The sequence below is a fragment of the Hemiscyllium ocellatum genome, chromosome 1 (genome assembly GCF_020745735.1).
Source record: "Hemiscyllium ocellatum isolate sHemOce1 chromosome 1, sHemOce1.pat.X.cur, whole genome shotgun sequence".
Taxonomy (NCBI): Eukaryota; Metazoa; Chordata; class Chondrichthyes; order Orectolobiformes; family Hemiscylliidae; genus Hemiscyllium; species Hemiscyllium ocellatum.
The window spans coordinates 84,035,660-84,052,933 of NC_083401.1; the positions used below are offsets into that span (position 1 = coordinate 84,035,660).

The 17,274-nt window shown below is 42.0% G+C and overlaps 1 protein-coding gene across 4 annotated transcripts in view; it reads right to left on the reverse strand.

The window, feature by feature from the left end:
- adamts6 (ADAM metallopeptidase with thrombospondin type 1 motif, 6) overlaps positions 1-17,274 on the reverse strand; it is a 326,411-nt gene that overhangs the window by 33,545 nt on the left and 275,592 nt on the right. For all 4 annotated transcript variants that reach the window (XM_060823800.1, XM_060823780.1, XM_060823790.1 and 1 more), the window contains one exon: positions 12,184-12,347. In XM_060823800.1, coding sequence (XP_060679783.1) covers positions 12,184-12,347 — 164 coding nt within the window. The remainder of the gene's footprint in view (positions 1-12,183; positions 12,348-17,274) is intronic.

Genomic DNA, 17,274 nt, shown 5'->3' on the forward strand with positions numbered 1-17,274 from the left:
AATTTTCAAACCAGTCACAGTTTGGAAACTATACTTAATGGTTAAGATTTCAGCCTGAAGAATTAGATATGCTTTTTATGGCCAAAGGGAATGAACTCAGAAATGGGGCCAGTTACAAAATACTTTTCCCAGATCTACCTGTGGTAATAAAATTGGATTTTCACTTTAAGTAATTTTTCTCATCATTATACGTCTTTTTTACAGATCCCGCCTTTAGTGTCAAAGACATAGTATCTGTCACCAACACATCCTTCTTGCATCCTTTGACAATGGCTGACCATCAACCTCACAACATCATTGTAGTACATCTCTGATTCACTTAAAGTACACATCTCCACTTCAATACTGCACTTGCACCTTGCATTGTAATGCTGCTGCCAAGCCAATTTGCATACGGGGCAGGCACCCATCTCATGCATCAGGTGAGGATGGATTTCTAAGCTGGCTTTCTTAGCACTCATTCACTTTGCATTTACTTGGTTGCTCACAGCATCACTGCCTTGCTTGCCTTTTTGAGCATTGCCCCCTCATCCAGAACTTACAGCGTTACCGTACTTCTGTCTTGCCTTGTTTTTTAATACAGATCCATAGCCAGGCAGCTTGTCGTGTTTGCCTGCAATGTGTGTTCAAGGGCTTCAGAGCCTGCAGAAGAAGCTGCTCACTTCACACATTGGGGGTATAAAATATCCACACAATAAGCAGTTTTGCCTTTTTTGGGTAATGTGGCATTTTGGATTAGGGAGAGGTTATCGTTAATGCTACCATATGTGCAGTATCCTACTGTAAGTGTGCCAAAGTAGCAGATATCTGAATCAAGTCAACGATATGCAAGGTCCATGTCGAGGTAATCATGGGCCTCTTTGTCAGAGGCCTCTGTGTCCCAATGTTTTGAGAACAATGTTGAAATTATTTTTGTGACTGATGAATGATCACATTACTGAGGAGCTGCTTTGTTGCTGATATTGCCCCATAGACTCATTGGAATCATCACTAATGGATTCAGACACAAAAGGTGCTGGAGTCTCTGTGGCCAGTGCATTAAGAATGCCCATGCTAGTGTATGAAGGACACCTTGAAGCTTAGAACCAGCATCAACGGCAGCAGATGTAGTACAGCTTCCTAATGTGATCTTTACAGCCAAAAGCACCCTCATAAAGCAACAAAGATGCAGGAGACCCACAGTCGCTTGTCTCCCATGGAAGGCTGTGCAGATGAGAGAGGGCCTGTGCTGCTATGCTCAGTTTCAAGGTGATGGTCAGATTGCCATGACACAATGTCTAGCATCTCTGAAATACAATAACCTTCTTGCATTGGGCCAATGCGGGCCCAAACATATCTCCTCCACATCACATTCTCATGCAGGTCATGCCTGAGGGTTTACTGCAGCGCAGTACAAACAGAGAATGTCACATACTCCCTGTAGTTTTGGTTCCAGAAAACTGGAGGACACAAGCCTATTGATAACAATGAGCTGAAAATGTGTTGCTGGTTAAAGCACAGCAGGTTAGGCAGCATCCAAGGAACAGGAAATTCAACGTTTCGGGCCAGAGCCCTTCATCAGGAATCTTATTGATAACAATGAGCCTCAGTGAGAGCCACAGCATTGTACCAAGTAGAAAAATGAGGCCTTTCTTCATAAGGAACAGCATCTTCAGCATCCTTCAACACACCAGCATTTTTCAAGCAACTGAGTATTTCTTCATTCAATATAATGGAGTTGGATGAAGTCACCTTTTGCTGCTTGTACATATTTTGATGATGCAGAGCCCAGTATTCCCTGTGTGATTCCAACTGCAAATGTAGTTCAAGGCTTTCATCTTTCTATGATTTTCCTGTTGTTTAATACGAACTAAGGTTAGAAACTGATGAAAAGCTTCACGACATCTGATGCTCCCTTGTTCAACCATGATAGGGTTGCACACTAGTATAGGTTCTACATAAGAGATAGCTGTCCTTCAGGCAGGGTTTGAACATTGGGTGGCACTAGGGTTGGCTAGTCTCACTAGTTTTATTCCAATGAGAGTTTCTCATGTAACTGATGAGAAAGACTGACGATATTTTTCAAAATGTGGTGATTTATTTGAAATCAGTTTTCACCTGTGCCACCTGGCACCGTTGTTTTCCATTTCCCTGCCATAACACCTAGGTGCAGTCCCTGGGTCCATTTCTGGGCTGGATGGAGCCTGCTCAATGAGATGAGTTTGTTGGCCTTGAATGGGCAAACGCAGTGGGGTTTAAGACCAGAGGGCCCAGATAGCCGGAGAATGCCCTGGCCAGGATCAGGTTCATCCTCCTCAGCTTAAACTCCAACAGAATTCCAAAGACTTGGGCATTTCTTCCTCAGAGTCAAAAAGTGTGGTGCTGGAAAAGCACAGCCAGTCAGGCGGAATCTGAGCAGCAGAAGAGTCGACGTTTCAAGCTTAAGCTGTTCATCTTCTGCAGTCCTCACTTTCTCCATTTCTTCTTCAGCAAGTTGTGAAGATGTGGCAATTATATGCTCACCAGAACATGCTCCCAACACTAATCCAGCTAAAATACTGACATGTTAGTATCTGAATTGGTGGGGGTTGCCAGTGTTTTGTTTGAGGGGGCTGTGCTTTCTTCTTCAGAGGTGGATGAGGGCACTTGTGGGCTGCTTTCTCCTGGAATGAGACAGAGGAAAGGAATGAATGAGATGAAAGAGACTGGCACGGTTGTTAATGTTGGTACAGGTGGGGGAAAGGTGGCAAGAGAGATAGGCAGCACAGGGTTAGTTGTCCAGAGGGCTGTGATGGGTAAGTGCAATTGAGGGAAGATGTTGCATATAATTGTGAGAGTAGTCAACCATGATAGCAGGTGGGAGGTGTGTGCAGTGGCAGAGTGAAAATGAATGTGAGCTAGCAGAGAGAAAAAAGGTGGGACTTACCCTTGTGGAGTGAAAAGGTTATAAACCTCCTTTCTGTACCACTGGGCATTCCTCCAGGCTGTTGGATCTGCCCTGACCCAGGTGACAGCTTCAGTCCAGCCTGGCACAGTTTGATGCTGTGGTCGCTTCCAGCAGTCCTGAGGAACAGGCCTCTGCTCCACCATCCCATCTACCTGGATCTCAAAGGTCCTGTTGCCTCAGCGAGAGGACAACTTCCCTTTCTCAGCCATGTCTGAGTCATAGATTCATGGAGATGTACAGCAAAGAAACAGACCCTTCGGTCCAACTCATCCATGCCAACCAGATGTTCTAACCTAACCTAGTTCCATTTTCCAGCATTTGGCCCATATCCCTCCAAAACCCTTCCTGTTCATGTAGTCATCCAGATGCTTTCCAAATGTTGCAACTGTACCAGCCTCCACCACTTCCTCTGGCAGCTCATTCCATACACGCACCACCCTCTGCATGGAAAAGTTTCTCCTTACGTCTCTTTTGAATCTTTCCCTTCTCACATTAAATCTATGTCCTCAAGTTTTGGACTCCCCACCCTGGGGAAAAAACCTCGTCTATTTTTCCGTCCATGACCCTCATGATTTTATAAATCTCTACAAAGTCACCCCTCAGCTTCCAATTCTCCAGGGGAAAGAGCCCCAGCCTATCAGCCTCTCCCTATAGCTCAAATCCTCCAAGCCTGGCAACATCTTTGTAAATCTTTTCTGAACCCTTTCACCACATCCTTCCTATAGAAGGGAGACCAGAATTGCACACAATACTCCAAAAGTGGCCTAACCAATGTCCTGTAAAGCCACAACATGATCTCCCAACATCTATACTCAATGCTCTGACCAATTAAGGAAAGCATACCAAAAGATTTCTTCACTATCTTATCCAGCTGCAACTCTACTTTCAATGAATTATGAACCTGCACTCCAAAGTTCCTTTATTCAGCAACATTCCCCTCAGAGTACTAAAGCACAAGGAGAAATAAAACTCCCCAAATTAGACACTTAGCTGAATATTGCCAAAATTCAGCCCTTTGCCACTATTTTGCTGAGAGAACATTTTTGTTTTCATAATCCTCTGCAATTACTCTTTATAACAATGAATGCCATTGATGTTATTCTTTCTTGCGTGGTACATATGATAATCCATTTACCCAAATACCCAGTAAAGTTGAGGCATATGGGGGTCAAAGGAAACCTTGCCCTGATAACATCAAAATAAATATACTAAATACTCAGCAGCACCTTCTCAGAATTAGTATGAGTCAACAAGAGGTGTGACATTGTTAGGATTACTCATATTCTAAGAATATATATGTTTGCAAGAATGGAAGGCTCACCTGCAGAATTAAAGGCAGAAAAGTACCCCTGTAAACTAATGAATAGAATGGCACAATGTGTTTAGAATGGAAAAATTGATACCCTGCTAACCTTTATATACAAACTCTTATTTTGCAATCCCAGCTGATGACCCTCAATACTTGGAGTATAAATTTGTTAGATTTACCCTTGCCTGCACATGAGTTTATTTATGGGCATAGATACATTTTCATGGATGGATTCCAGCCCATGAAATTATCGAAGCAGCCACATGAGCAAATATTTTAATGAAGAAGGTATGTTCATGTTTGGCAAACATGTTTGTGTTCGGAGTGGGAGTGCAGCCAGAAGAGCTCTGTGTTCTCACAATGATAGCATGAAAAATTAATACAGTGATGCATGCTGACATGATCATTGTCATCACACTATGTGCTTGTAAACAACAAGAAAAAACCTTTGGCAAAGGGTGAAGTTTCTGACTCTTTCAGTAACTTATCCAGCAAACTAATAAGTCAGAGGATAACTGGTATATTCTGTAGCCAGTTATAAGACAACATTCATGCCACTGCGTTATTGAAAACCTGCTGGCTATTTGTGTACATCTGTCTTCTTCCTTCAGTGAGTATGCCTTCATCTCCACTGTTCATAACTCACAATTGATTGCTACACCTCTCCAAGAATAAAATTGGCTGCAGTACATTCGCTTCCTTTCTCCAAGTCATTAATAAGTATATTGTAAACAACTTGTGGAACCCATTGGTTACAGGTTGCCAACCTGATAAAGAGCCCCTTTTCCATACTCATAGTTTCCTGCCCACTAGCCAATTCTCTATTCATGCCAATATACTACCTCCAACACCATGGGCTCTTATGACTTAAACATTCTATTTGGTACCTTCTTGAATGCCTCTTGAAGTTCAAATACAATACAGTTACTGGCCCCCCTCAATCAATTCTGGGTGAGAATTGCTTGAAAGTTCTACAAATTAGTTAGACACACTTCCCTTTCATGAATCCATGCTGGCACTGGTTGATTAGTTTATGATTTTCCAAATGTGCTGCTGTTCCTTCCTTAATAGTTGTTTCCACATCCAGTTGTGAATAGTGACAGACAACTAATACCTAGTCAGAGTAAAAGACTCCACAAATAGTTTGTGGTGGTGTTCACTAGTAAGTGGAGTGATGTAGATATAGAAATTAGGGAGAAGGGCTGTGATTTACTTAAACAAATTAACATAGACACGGAGGAGTTCGAAAAGATTTACCAAGATGTTGCCACAACTGGAGAGTTTGAGTTATAGGCTGGTTAGGCTGTGAGTTTTTTCACTGGAGCAAAGTAAAGATTAGGTGGTGACCTTATAGATGTTTATAAAGTCATGAGGGGCATAGATAAGATAATAGCAAATGTCTTTTCCCTTGGATAAAGGAGTTCAAACTAGGGGTTACATGTTTTAAGGTGAGAGGAAAAAGGTTTAAAAAGGATCTGAACGGCAACTTTTCCACACAGGGAGTGGTTCATATGTGGAGTGAAATGCCAGAGGAAGTGGTCGAGGCTGGTACATTTACAAATTTAAAAGGCATTTGGAGAGATACATGAACAGGAAATGTTTGGAGGGATATGGGCCAAACGCGGACAAATGGGACTACTTTTGTTTGGGAAACTTGATTGACATAGATGAGTTAGATGTAAATTTACATTTATTGAGATTATTTAATATATCACTTGTACCTAGATACAGTGAAAAGTATACAATGTTGTCACACTCCAGCACCATCTTGGATTGCAAGATAAATTACTGAATAAATTGTATAAATTGTAAAATACTGAATAATTATTATGAAATTGATATTACTAAATCTGAAACAGCTTTAAAAGGTTCATCTTTCCCAGTCTGTAGATGTCACCCTCTCTGCTCATCCAGTCTCTGCTGTCTGACAGGGTCATGGCAATGTGCTCCTTTACTGCTGCCACTAGTGCCATCGCTACTGCATCTCCCACCTCCAAGCTGGAGATGGTCATGCTGTGTTGATCCCACCCCCCCCCCCCCCCCCTTGACATTGGACGTCGATCGACAGGGTCCTGGCTCATCCTCTAATGCCTCCACCCAAGATGGAGCGGGGATGGAGATAAGTGGGGCTCTGGCCTCCCGCAGGAGTACATCAGGAGATGTTTCTAGGGCATCCTAAACTAAACATAAATGTGAGCGAGCTACTGAACTGGATAAACAATGATGAAGCCAAATAGATGCGGCAAAATTTGCTGCATGAGCCTATGAGAGGTGGTGAGGAAACAATTGCAAGCAATTCTGAGGGATAAAATTAATTGGCACTTGGAGAGGCAGTGATTAATCAGAATCAGTCAGCATGGTTTTGTGGAGGGAATGGCATATTTGACTAACTTGATTAAATTTTCCGAGAGGTCACCTGGTGTGTAGATGAGGGTAATACATTTGAAGAAGTCTACTTGAACTTTAGCAAGACTTCTGAAAAGTTCTCACAAGGCATACCGATATTGAGGGTAAAAGAAAATCTGGCAAATTGGATCCAGAATTGGCAGAGTCAAGGGGTGTTTTTGTGACTGGAAGCCTGTGTCTGGTGAGATTCCACAGGGATCATTTTGGGGCCTTTGCTGCTGCGGTCTACATAAATAATTTAGGCTTGAATATAGGACAGTTGGTGATATGAGAATTAGTGGCATGGTAAATAGTGAGGATACAGGAGGGGAGAGACAGGCTGGTCAGATGGGCCAATCAGTGGCAATCTGGATATGAGGTGATGGATTTGGGCCAGACATTCACAAGGCAAAGGAATACCTGATGAATGATAGGATCCTCAGAAGCTCCAAAGAGAGGCACCTTCCTGTGCAAATCCACCTGTCTCTTAAGGTAGCAGGACAGGTAGTAAAGAAGCACATGGGATACTTGCCTTTATTAGTCAAGGCTTAGAGTCTGACAGCAAGGAAGTTATGCTGAAACCGTAAATAAAGTTAGTTAGGCCTCAACTAGAGTGTTGTGTGCAATTCTGGAGTCTACATTATTGGAGGGATGAGAGAAAGCACTGGAGAAGATGCAGAGGAGATTTACCAGATTTTTAACTTGGCTGCGGAGCTTTATTTATGAAGCGAGATTGGAAAAACTGGGCTTGTTTTCCTTGGAGCAGAGGTTGCTGAGGGGATACACAATTAAGCTATATAAAATTATGATTGGCATAGACAAGAAGAAACTATTCACCTTGGTGGAGGAAATAATAACATGGGGACACAGATTTAAGGTCAGGGTGTAGGACATTTAGAAGAAATGTGAGGAAATAAATTTAACTCAGAGGGCAGTGGGAAACTGGAACACACTACCCGTAATGGTGACAGAGGCAGAAACCCTCATAACATTTAGGAATTATTTAGATGCTCACTTACAATACCAAGGCATACAAAGCTATGGGCCAAGTGGTGGAAATAGTTAGGATTAGAATAGTCAGGTGATTGTTTTGACCAGCACAGACTCGAGGAGCTGAAGGGCCTTTCTCTCTGTGCTGCAGACCTCTATGACTCTAAACATTCCCATTATCAGCGATTGTGAAGTTAACCACATCAATGTAGAAGACCAGGCTGAAATATTTGTATATACCTTCAGCCTGAAACACCAAGATGATGACTCATATCAGTCTTTCCAAGGTCTCCAATCTTCAGCAAATTCATTTCCCTCCACATGATAAAGAAATGGCTGAAGCCACTGAATACTGCAAAGAGTACACCCCTAACAAATTCCACACATCTGACGCTCAGGTAGGGTCCATCAGAGATACCAGATTATTCACAAACAGAAAATATTACAGATGTTGGGAATCTGAAGTAAAACCAGAAAATGTTTCAAAAACTAACAGGTCAGGAAATATTTGTGGACGGAAACAATTAAAGGCCCAAATATTCCAATGGGCAGATGATCATTGGGGCAACACAGACTGAGTTGTCTTACACATCCTACCAGCCGACCTGACACCACTCCATCTGAGCTGACCTAACCCCACCAGACTCGGCCCCACCCATCTCAACATGACCTGACACACCCACAGCTCTAGCAGATTTAATACTCTACCTGAGCTGATCCTCTCTGCTACCCCACCCTGCCACCCGGACCTGACCCTTATCTAATCTGGCAATCTCCCTCATTGCTGAACTTGACACTGACTTGTCCAAAACAACACCCTATGCCTCGAGGACTTACCCGATATTACTCATTGGCACCTGGCACCTAAATCACATGGCCCCCTGACCAACTCAACCACCTGGCACACAATCCCCACATCCATCTGGCAGCATACCGATCTGGCACCCCAACCACCTTATTTATCTCGCCCTCAATCCACCTCAACCCCAGCACTCTATCCACATAACACCCTAATTCCCCTAGCCCATCTGCCTTCCCAAATTCCATACTTACTTTACATTTCTTCTCTATGAAAGTAGCTGTAAATTTAAGCAATTTTAATGTCTAAGACATTTAAATCTCGCAATATGACACTTATTGGGGCTATGGTTTCTACTTCACTGCAGGATTCCTGGATTCCTGGACAAGTTCATATCAGAAGGCCACTGTCCAGGAATCTCTAGTGCAGAAGTCATCAACATGTAAGCGGGTAATTTCAAATCTGATCAAGGTCAGAAGTCAAGTTTCCAACCCTGATCAGATTAGCTGGACTATCTGAAATCAAAGAACTCTCATTAGAGCTTAAGAAAGATAACTGACATGAAATGCCAACTCTATTTCTTGCCACAATTGCTGTTTGATTTGCTGAATAAGTCCAGTATTTTCTGTTTTCAATTCAGTCTTCATCCAAACATGGAGGTGAAATCAAGCGGTTAAACAAGAGTGATTGTTTTTGACATCAAGACAATGTTTGACTGATTATGGCATCAGGAGGTTTAGCTGTCGGACGGTGTGGTGGCTCAGTGGTTAGCACTGCTGCCTTCCAGAGCCAGGGACCTGGGTTCAATTCCTGCCTCAGGCCACTGTCTGTGTCGAGTTTTCACGTTCTCCCTATGTCTGTGTGGATTTGCTCTGGTTTCCTTCCACAATCCAAAGATGTGCAGGTTAGGTGGATTGGTCATGGGAATTGCAGGATTACAGGGATAGGCTCAGGGGATGAGTCAGCGTGTGGACTTGTTGGGCCGAATGGTCTGTTTCCACACTGTAGGGATTCTACTAAACATTGATGTCAATAGGAATCAGGTGTATTCACTCAGCATGAAGAAGATACTCAAGGTAGCTGCAATTCGAGGCCATAACTGCAGGAATTTCTCAGGGCAGATACTGTTCAGATAGGTTATATGTGGAGCTGGTGGGACTTGAACCCAAACCTTCTGGCTCAGAGATAGGGACACTAGCTTTGCACCACAATGGCCCAATTTCTCAAGGTAGGTTCCAGGCCTAATTATCTCCAGCAGCTTCATCGATGATCTTCTCTCTGTTGTAAGGTCAGGGGTGGAATGTTTACTGATGATTGCACACATTTCAGCATGACACAATATCCAGCCTTGGGTAGATAGGCAGCAAGTAATATTTGCTCCACACATGAGTCAGGCAATGACTGTCTTCAATAAAGCAGAATCTAACCACTTCACCTTGATTTTTAACAATAATTTCATTGCCAAATCATCAACCATTAATACTCCTGAGTATTAAATCTTGCTCAAATATTATTTGTCACAGTGGAAACTGCAAGAGCAGCCACCAAAAGTTGCATCTCCTCTGGATTTGCCAATATATGCTGGTGGGCCCCAAGTTCTGCATGATGCTCAGTGATATACTGACATTGGACTCCTCCATACTCCAGGACTGAGCAGGAGCCATCTGGCAGGCTTGTCAATGTAGTACATTTGATTCCTCATTAGCATGCTCCTGTGGCCTACTACATCAAAGTCCATCTCCTAGTCCCTTTAGCAAAGCAACCTGCAACTCTTGCCCTCTTCTGAGCTATCCTTTTGCCAAACCTAGCTACAGATCACATGGCCAGAAGCTTGTCATATGTGCTGGGGGTGGGGGGATGCTCCTATGCACGGTTTTTCTGGAAGAAAGGATTTTTGGCAACTTTGTGACAATGATGCTTGAACTGCTCATCCACTGCAGCCCTTAGAAATCTGTGTTAACCTGTTGATAGGAATTTCAGGCCCTACCATTACTGACTTCTTTTAGCACAACTGGATAGAATGGGAAGGAATTAGATGAAATATGTATTCTGTCACATCCGTTTTAATCTCCAGATACTTCCTTTCCATCTAAAATAAAGAATATAGATGAAAATTCCAGTTATTTTATGAGAAGCCCTATTGCTACTCTACTGGCGATCAGTAATATAACCTCAGCAGGCTTCTAAATGTGATATTAATGAATTCAAGATGAGAAGGCAGCCAGGGCCACAAGACAGTGGTTTGGGTTAACATATACTTACCAACCTGCACAACTAAAACAGATCATCTAGTCATAATCTCATTGTCAGTTTGGGACATTGCTGTGGAGAAATTGAATGCCACATTTCCACATTTCCTGAATTACTGCATTAAGAAGAAATTAATTAGCTGTAAGGAATTTAGGATATCCTAAGTCATGAATGATGCTTTACAAATCCAATTGTTTTTTCACTTTCGCTGGCAAGTCACAGCTGGCCAGAGATACTTTCCAATTTTGAGCAATGGTTGTCTCTATTTTTTTTTGCATCCAAACTGGTCATCTCTCAGTCAGTGATGTTCCTCAAACCAGTGTATGGGTTTTCTATAACAAGGTGATATATCACCTCCTGAAATTGGGTGACTAGGGGGAGGACATGAGAACAGGTCTAAATTTTTCAACTTTTCCAAACAATTCCAAAACTTAATTGATTGAAGACTCATCACATATCAAACCTAGTTTACAAAAGATGTACTTTTTTTTACATATTTGAGTGCACCTAGAAACTCTAACATGAACCTCGATGATTACTACCCCATTGGTTTATGCTTGTATTGGCTGGAAATCAAATTTTCAGCCCAGTCAGTACAGAACAAAGGTAACATGTTTTGCTCATAACAAGGTATGAGCAATTGTTAAAAAAAAAGGTTCAGCAGTTGCTTTGACAATAGTACTTGATGCATCTTCTCAAAATACGTTAATGGGAGGGTCACTGTGAGAGTGTATTCTTCTTTTGCAAAACTTGTCAATCATTAATTCAATTATATTAATGTATAATAAATATGCTAATTATTGTCTATTTCTTGTTGGCAACATTTGTAAAGTTTCTTAGGGAATTTTGCTAAATCTATTGTACATAACTGAGAATTAATGATGCTGCTGTATGATGTCAATTGCCTCTGTTCTTGAATAATGCCAGCCCTTGTCTTAGTCAAGAGAAATTAGAATTAGTACAATGAGAACCATACCTCAGGAACAGAAATGAGTAAAGACAAATGAAGTACAACACCTCAAGGGTTCAGCTGATTGAGGGAGTTTTCAGGACTTTCCTCAGGGACTTTCCTCAGAAGATCTAGCTGAATACCCGTAGAAATGTCAGTTACACATTTCTGCTGATTTTCTACAAAGATACCCCAAGAATATTGTTGGCAAATGAGCACTTAAACCATACAAACCAAGTACATCCAAATTTGATTCTCAGCCTTTCATCGAACTGATCGCAGCCAGGACAGCAGTAGGGGTCCTCTAGTTTGTACTGGTGGTCCTGAGTTAGGGAGCGGCAAATCAATGTTTCAGTTGCTCTTTGGAATATGTGTGTGTATACAGGGTCAGGTTTGGCTGTAATTGTTCCCTGTTGACACTCACTGTCTAGACTAGTATATATAAAAGTGGAGAGTAAACGGCATACCAAACACCCCACAGCAAGGAGTCAAAACTTTTAAAGGAGGAAAGCATGAAAATAAACAGAAGAAGCAAGAATAAAATAAACGAATACAGGATTTTTTTTTAGAATTACCATGACAACTAGAGTTTCTGTGGTAGGCCCTAATGCCTCCAGAGACTCTGGTTCATCGGCAGGTCTCCTGTAATGGAAAGCTGTGCCAGCAACGTCAAATTTTCTTGGCCAGTCAATGGTCCAGGCACCATTTATGTAATATTCATCACCTTCAGATTTCAAAGCTATAAGTAAAAATGTTCCAAATTACTCTTAAGACAAAACTTCAACAACTTCAGAAAGAAATGAAAAAAAACACTATTAAATTGCATGCAATTTGAAGGTAATCATGAGTGTAAAATGCTGCTTAAAGGCTGCAAAAGAAACTGCTGGATATATCCAGTAGGTTAGGCAGCAGCCTGTGGGGAAACATACTGGAGTTAATAGGCTGAATTCATGTTGGAGGTGGGAGAAGTGGTGTGAGACTGGAACATTGTCTTTGGCTGTCCCATTTTAGTCAAGACAGGTTTAAGGTTTGAGGTGAGATACCTGCCCATGGATAGTGAATAACCTATTAATGCAATTAAGACCAACGTTCTAAGAACAATGTGTATTTTCTAGTTGATTGGTGCAGTAGGCCAAAACCTGTCTTTGTCCCAGTGCAGTCTGGAAGATAGTGTTTCAGCATCATTTTAATCCTCCCTGCTCAACTGCAGCTTTGAAAAAGTGGCATGGTGACAACTGAGAACACAGGCTTCACTTCTACAACGGTGTTCAGAATATCTTTAAAAGATGGTGTGTTCAGAGGAGGTCTTCTTTCTGAGACACGCTTTCTCTCTTTTTTCAACTTAGGTGAGCAATGCCTACCTCTGACAATGGGGGAGCCACTGTCTCAGTTCTGGAGGACTTCCATTTGACCAAAATAAAAACAAAAAGTGCTGCACAAAATCAACAGGTCTGGCAGCATCATGGAAAGAGGTGTTTCTAGTCTGATATGCTTTGTCTTCAGAACTGAAAGGGATGGAAAATGGGCATTTTATGTTGTTTACACAGAAACAGGACGGGCAAGTGGAACAGAATGTGAAGGTGTCCAGGGCAAAACCAACAGGGTGGCTAATGGTGGTAATGGAGAGACAGTATGTAAAGTAGGTGTAAATGATATGAGGAAAAGCAAACTCAACAAGACACAACCATGCTGGAGATGTATAAAAAATGGAGGTCAGAGGTCATACTCTGAAGTCGTGAAATTCAATATTGAGTCTTATAGGCTACAAAGCATCTATGTGGAAAATGGGATGTTGTTCCTACAGCTTACAACGTGTTTCTTTGGAATACTGTAGCAGGCTCAGGGCAGAAATGTTAACATGGGAGAGAAATAGTTTCTTGAAATGGCAAGGAATTGGAAGGCCAGGCTCATTCCTATAGACAGATTGGAGGTGTTCCCCACTCACAATGCAGACACCCTGTCTGCATTTGGTCTCAACAATGTAAAGACTGCAGCATGAGTAGATAAGATTGAATGAAGTACAAGTAAAACATTGCTTCACCTAGAAGGTGTATGTTGTGGCCTTGGACAGTGAGGAGGGAGGAGGTGAATGGGTAAGAATTACACCTTCTGCCATTGCATGGGAAGGTGCCTTTGGAAGTGAGGAAGTTTTAAGGAGTGATGGAGATGTGGACGAGCATATCACAGAATGCTGAGAGTGGAGATAAGGGGAAGATGCTCTTTGGCAGTGGTGTTCTGCTGGAAATGGCAGAAATGGCAGATCCTCTGGATGTGGAAACTGGTAAGGTGGAAAATGAGGATAAGGGATGCCTTATCATTCTTCTGGGGAGGGACGGTAAGGTGTCAGGGTAGACGTGGGAGAGGTGGGTTAGATATACTTGCTAGCCCAGTCAACCACAATGGGTACGAGTCCTTGGTTGAGAAAAATGGAGATCATTTCTGAGGCACCGCGTGGAAGATGGCATCTTTGGAACAGACGTGATGGAAATGGAGAAACTGGAAGAATGGAATCGAATCCTTCTTTCTGAACATCTGTCCTTAATTGGAAAGTGAGTGCACTCTCTGGCTAATAACTATCTAACTCCTTCAGAATTACACTGACATCACTGTTAAGAGTCAGACCCTGGAAATGGTCTGAACTCCAAAATGAAAATTCAGCCCAAATATTCAGGTTGTTCCTACCAGATCTATTGACTATTTCCAATGTTTTCTATCTTTAATCAGATTTCCGACATCTGTGGTACTTTGCTTCAGTGTTATTGCTTAAATAATCATTTCAATTAGAGACGTTTATAAGACTTGCATGCAAATTTCTTTTTGTAAAGAAAGAAAGTAAATAAGTGAAACAATTATTTCCATACATAGGTACATACCCTCAAGTCTGGCTGTCTGAAAACCACATAATTTTATAAGCTGTCATGCATCAATTTTAATTGTTATTAAATGAGTAAGAATTACTGGACAATTTGTCTAAGTACAATATTGGTGCATGGTGCCCTGGACTAGTTATCTTGTTCATGTGCCAGTCTTTTCCTGCACTTCGAGTGGTCACACTGACCCTTGAAAATACCTGACCTGACTTGGCCTGACCCATATATTCGTACACATATACAGCGTGGCAGGAGATCATCTGGCCTCTCATGTTCATGCCAGTCAATGAAGATCTGACTATTCTAATGTTTTTGGCCTATAATCCTAGAGGCTAATACAATGCAAATGAATATCTAAATATTGCTTAAATGATATCAGAGTTTCTGACTCAACTACACTTTCAAGTACTGGGTTTTAGACTCCTGCTGACCTCTGAGTGAAAGGAATTCCCCTCAACTCTCTTCTTAGCTTTCAACCTCTTACCTTACATTTGTGCTCCCTAGTTAATCACTTCTCTACTAATACATACAGTGCTTTCGTATCCACCTTACCTATGACCCTCATAATCTTACATACATCCATCAGGTCTCCTCTCAAACTTCATTTCTCCAAGGAAAGCACCCCAACATAATCTTTCCTTGTAGCTGAGATGCTCCAGCCCAGGCAGCATCCTGTAAATCTCCTCTGTATTTTCTCTAATGCAATCACATCCTCTCTGTCATGTTGTGACCAGAACTGCACACAATAGTCAAGTTGTAACCTGAGCCGTCTTTTATATCGTTCAGCATAATGCCCTGTTGTTGTACTCTATGCCTCGACCAATAAAGGCAGAGTGGCATAAGTCTTCTTAACCAGCATATCTACTTGCCCTGCTATGTACTGAGGAACAATCAAAGTCCTCCTGATCCTCAAAGCTCTCGAGGGCCCTAGCACTCATACTGTAATCACTTGCCTTGTGAGCCTTTTCTAAGTGCATTACTTCACATTTTCCAGGTTGAATTCCATTTGCCACTGCTCTGCCCAGATGACCACTTTGTTAATTTCCTCCTGCAAGTAATGGCTATTCTCCTCACCATTTCCCACCTTACCAATGAATGTGTCATCTGCAAATCTCTTGATCATACCCATCATGTTTAAGTCTAAATCATTAATATAAACACAAACAGGATCGGTCGCAACTCTGAACCCTGCAGTACTCATTGGAAATATTCCAGACACAGAAACATCTCTCTGCTATCACAATTTGTTTCTGTCCTCTCAGCCCATTTTAGATTCAGCATCTCACTTTGTCTTCGATCCCACGGGCTCTTACGTTCTCGACCAATCAGGCATGAGTGAGTTTATCAAAAGCTTCTCTAAAGTCCATGTTAGCCACAATAAATGCTTTACACTCATTAAACATTCCTGGTTACCTCCCCAAAAAATTCAAATTTGTCAAATACGGTGCTCTGTTAACAAATCTATGCTGACTATCAATGATTAATCCTGGTCTTCCAAGTGCAGATACAACCCATCCCTCATATCTCTTTCTAATAACTTCCCCACCAGTGAGATTTGACTGATTGTAGTTCCCCAGTCTATCCCTTCATATCTTTTTTTAACAATGGGACTGTAGTGACTGCAATGAGGTCAGCCAGGTGAACCTCACAGGATGTGAGTTCCCTGATTGAGGCTGTTAACCTAGCCCAATCAGGGACCCCTGACTGATACATATTAACAGGAGTGTCAGAGTTTCTGTTCACTCTGAGAGCTGGATCAATGTCAATGACATGTGTAAATAAAGGGTGACTTGATGACGGGATATCGGCCTCTGTGGAGTTATTTCAGTGGCAACAAAAGAAAAGCACACGCCTGAAGAAATTCACTCGCAACAGTTGTTTTTGAGTTGGAGTAAGCATTTTCACATCATGCTGTTATTTAGGGAGCTTTATTTGTTCACTCCTGCAGATGAAGACTGGACCCAGTATTTGCAAAGAATGTGTTATTTTTTTTTCCAGGCAAATGACACTGGGGCTATGAAAAGCAACAGGAAATTTTCCTGACAGCTTGTGGACCCACAGCATTTTCAGTTATTGGGAGCCTAACTTTCCCTGAGACACCAGATTTAGTTGGTGGATTTAGTTCAGGAATATTACAACCTCAAGCTTCCTCTAACTTTGAGGCACTATCAATTTTACTCAGCAATTCACCATGGAGAACCATGGAAAGCTGTATTGGGATTTCTGACTAGGCTAAGAAGACTGGCAGAGGACTGTGAGATGCTAAGAGACCATTTTGTATGTGAGATTAATGATGTAACCACACAAAGCAGCCTAGTAGCTGAAGCCTAACTGAACTTTAAGCATATTCTACAATGGGTTTTATCATTGCAAAATGCAGTTAGTGGACAATATGAGTTGGAGGGTAATCTGTTGGAAGTGGACATTTTCGACAGTCCAGCTGAACTTGGGAAGCACCACTTGAGTGAAGACAACTGCACAGCCTCACTCAGGACATGTCCTGAACAGTGGGACTCTAGATCAGCCTCCAGTAAAACCCCAAAACAAAGCCAAGCCTCGGCCAAATGGGTAAAATTTTCTTTCGGATCCAGGCCGGCAAGCCATTATATTTGCTGCCGACATGCAGACTCAAGACAGGGAAAGAGCCCCACTAGACCAAAACTGAGTAAGAGAACTCATAGGCCAGTATCGGGAGAATGCACACCTTGGAAAGTCCCCTGACATGTGGGTTGGAACAGTTAATTTTGCTTAGCAAAATCCAAATCAGAACCAATCAAAATAAACGTCCAGTTAAAT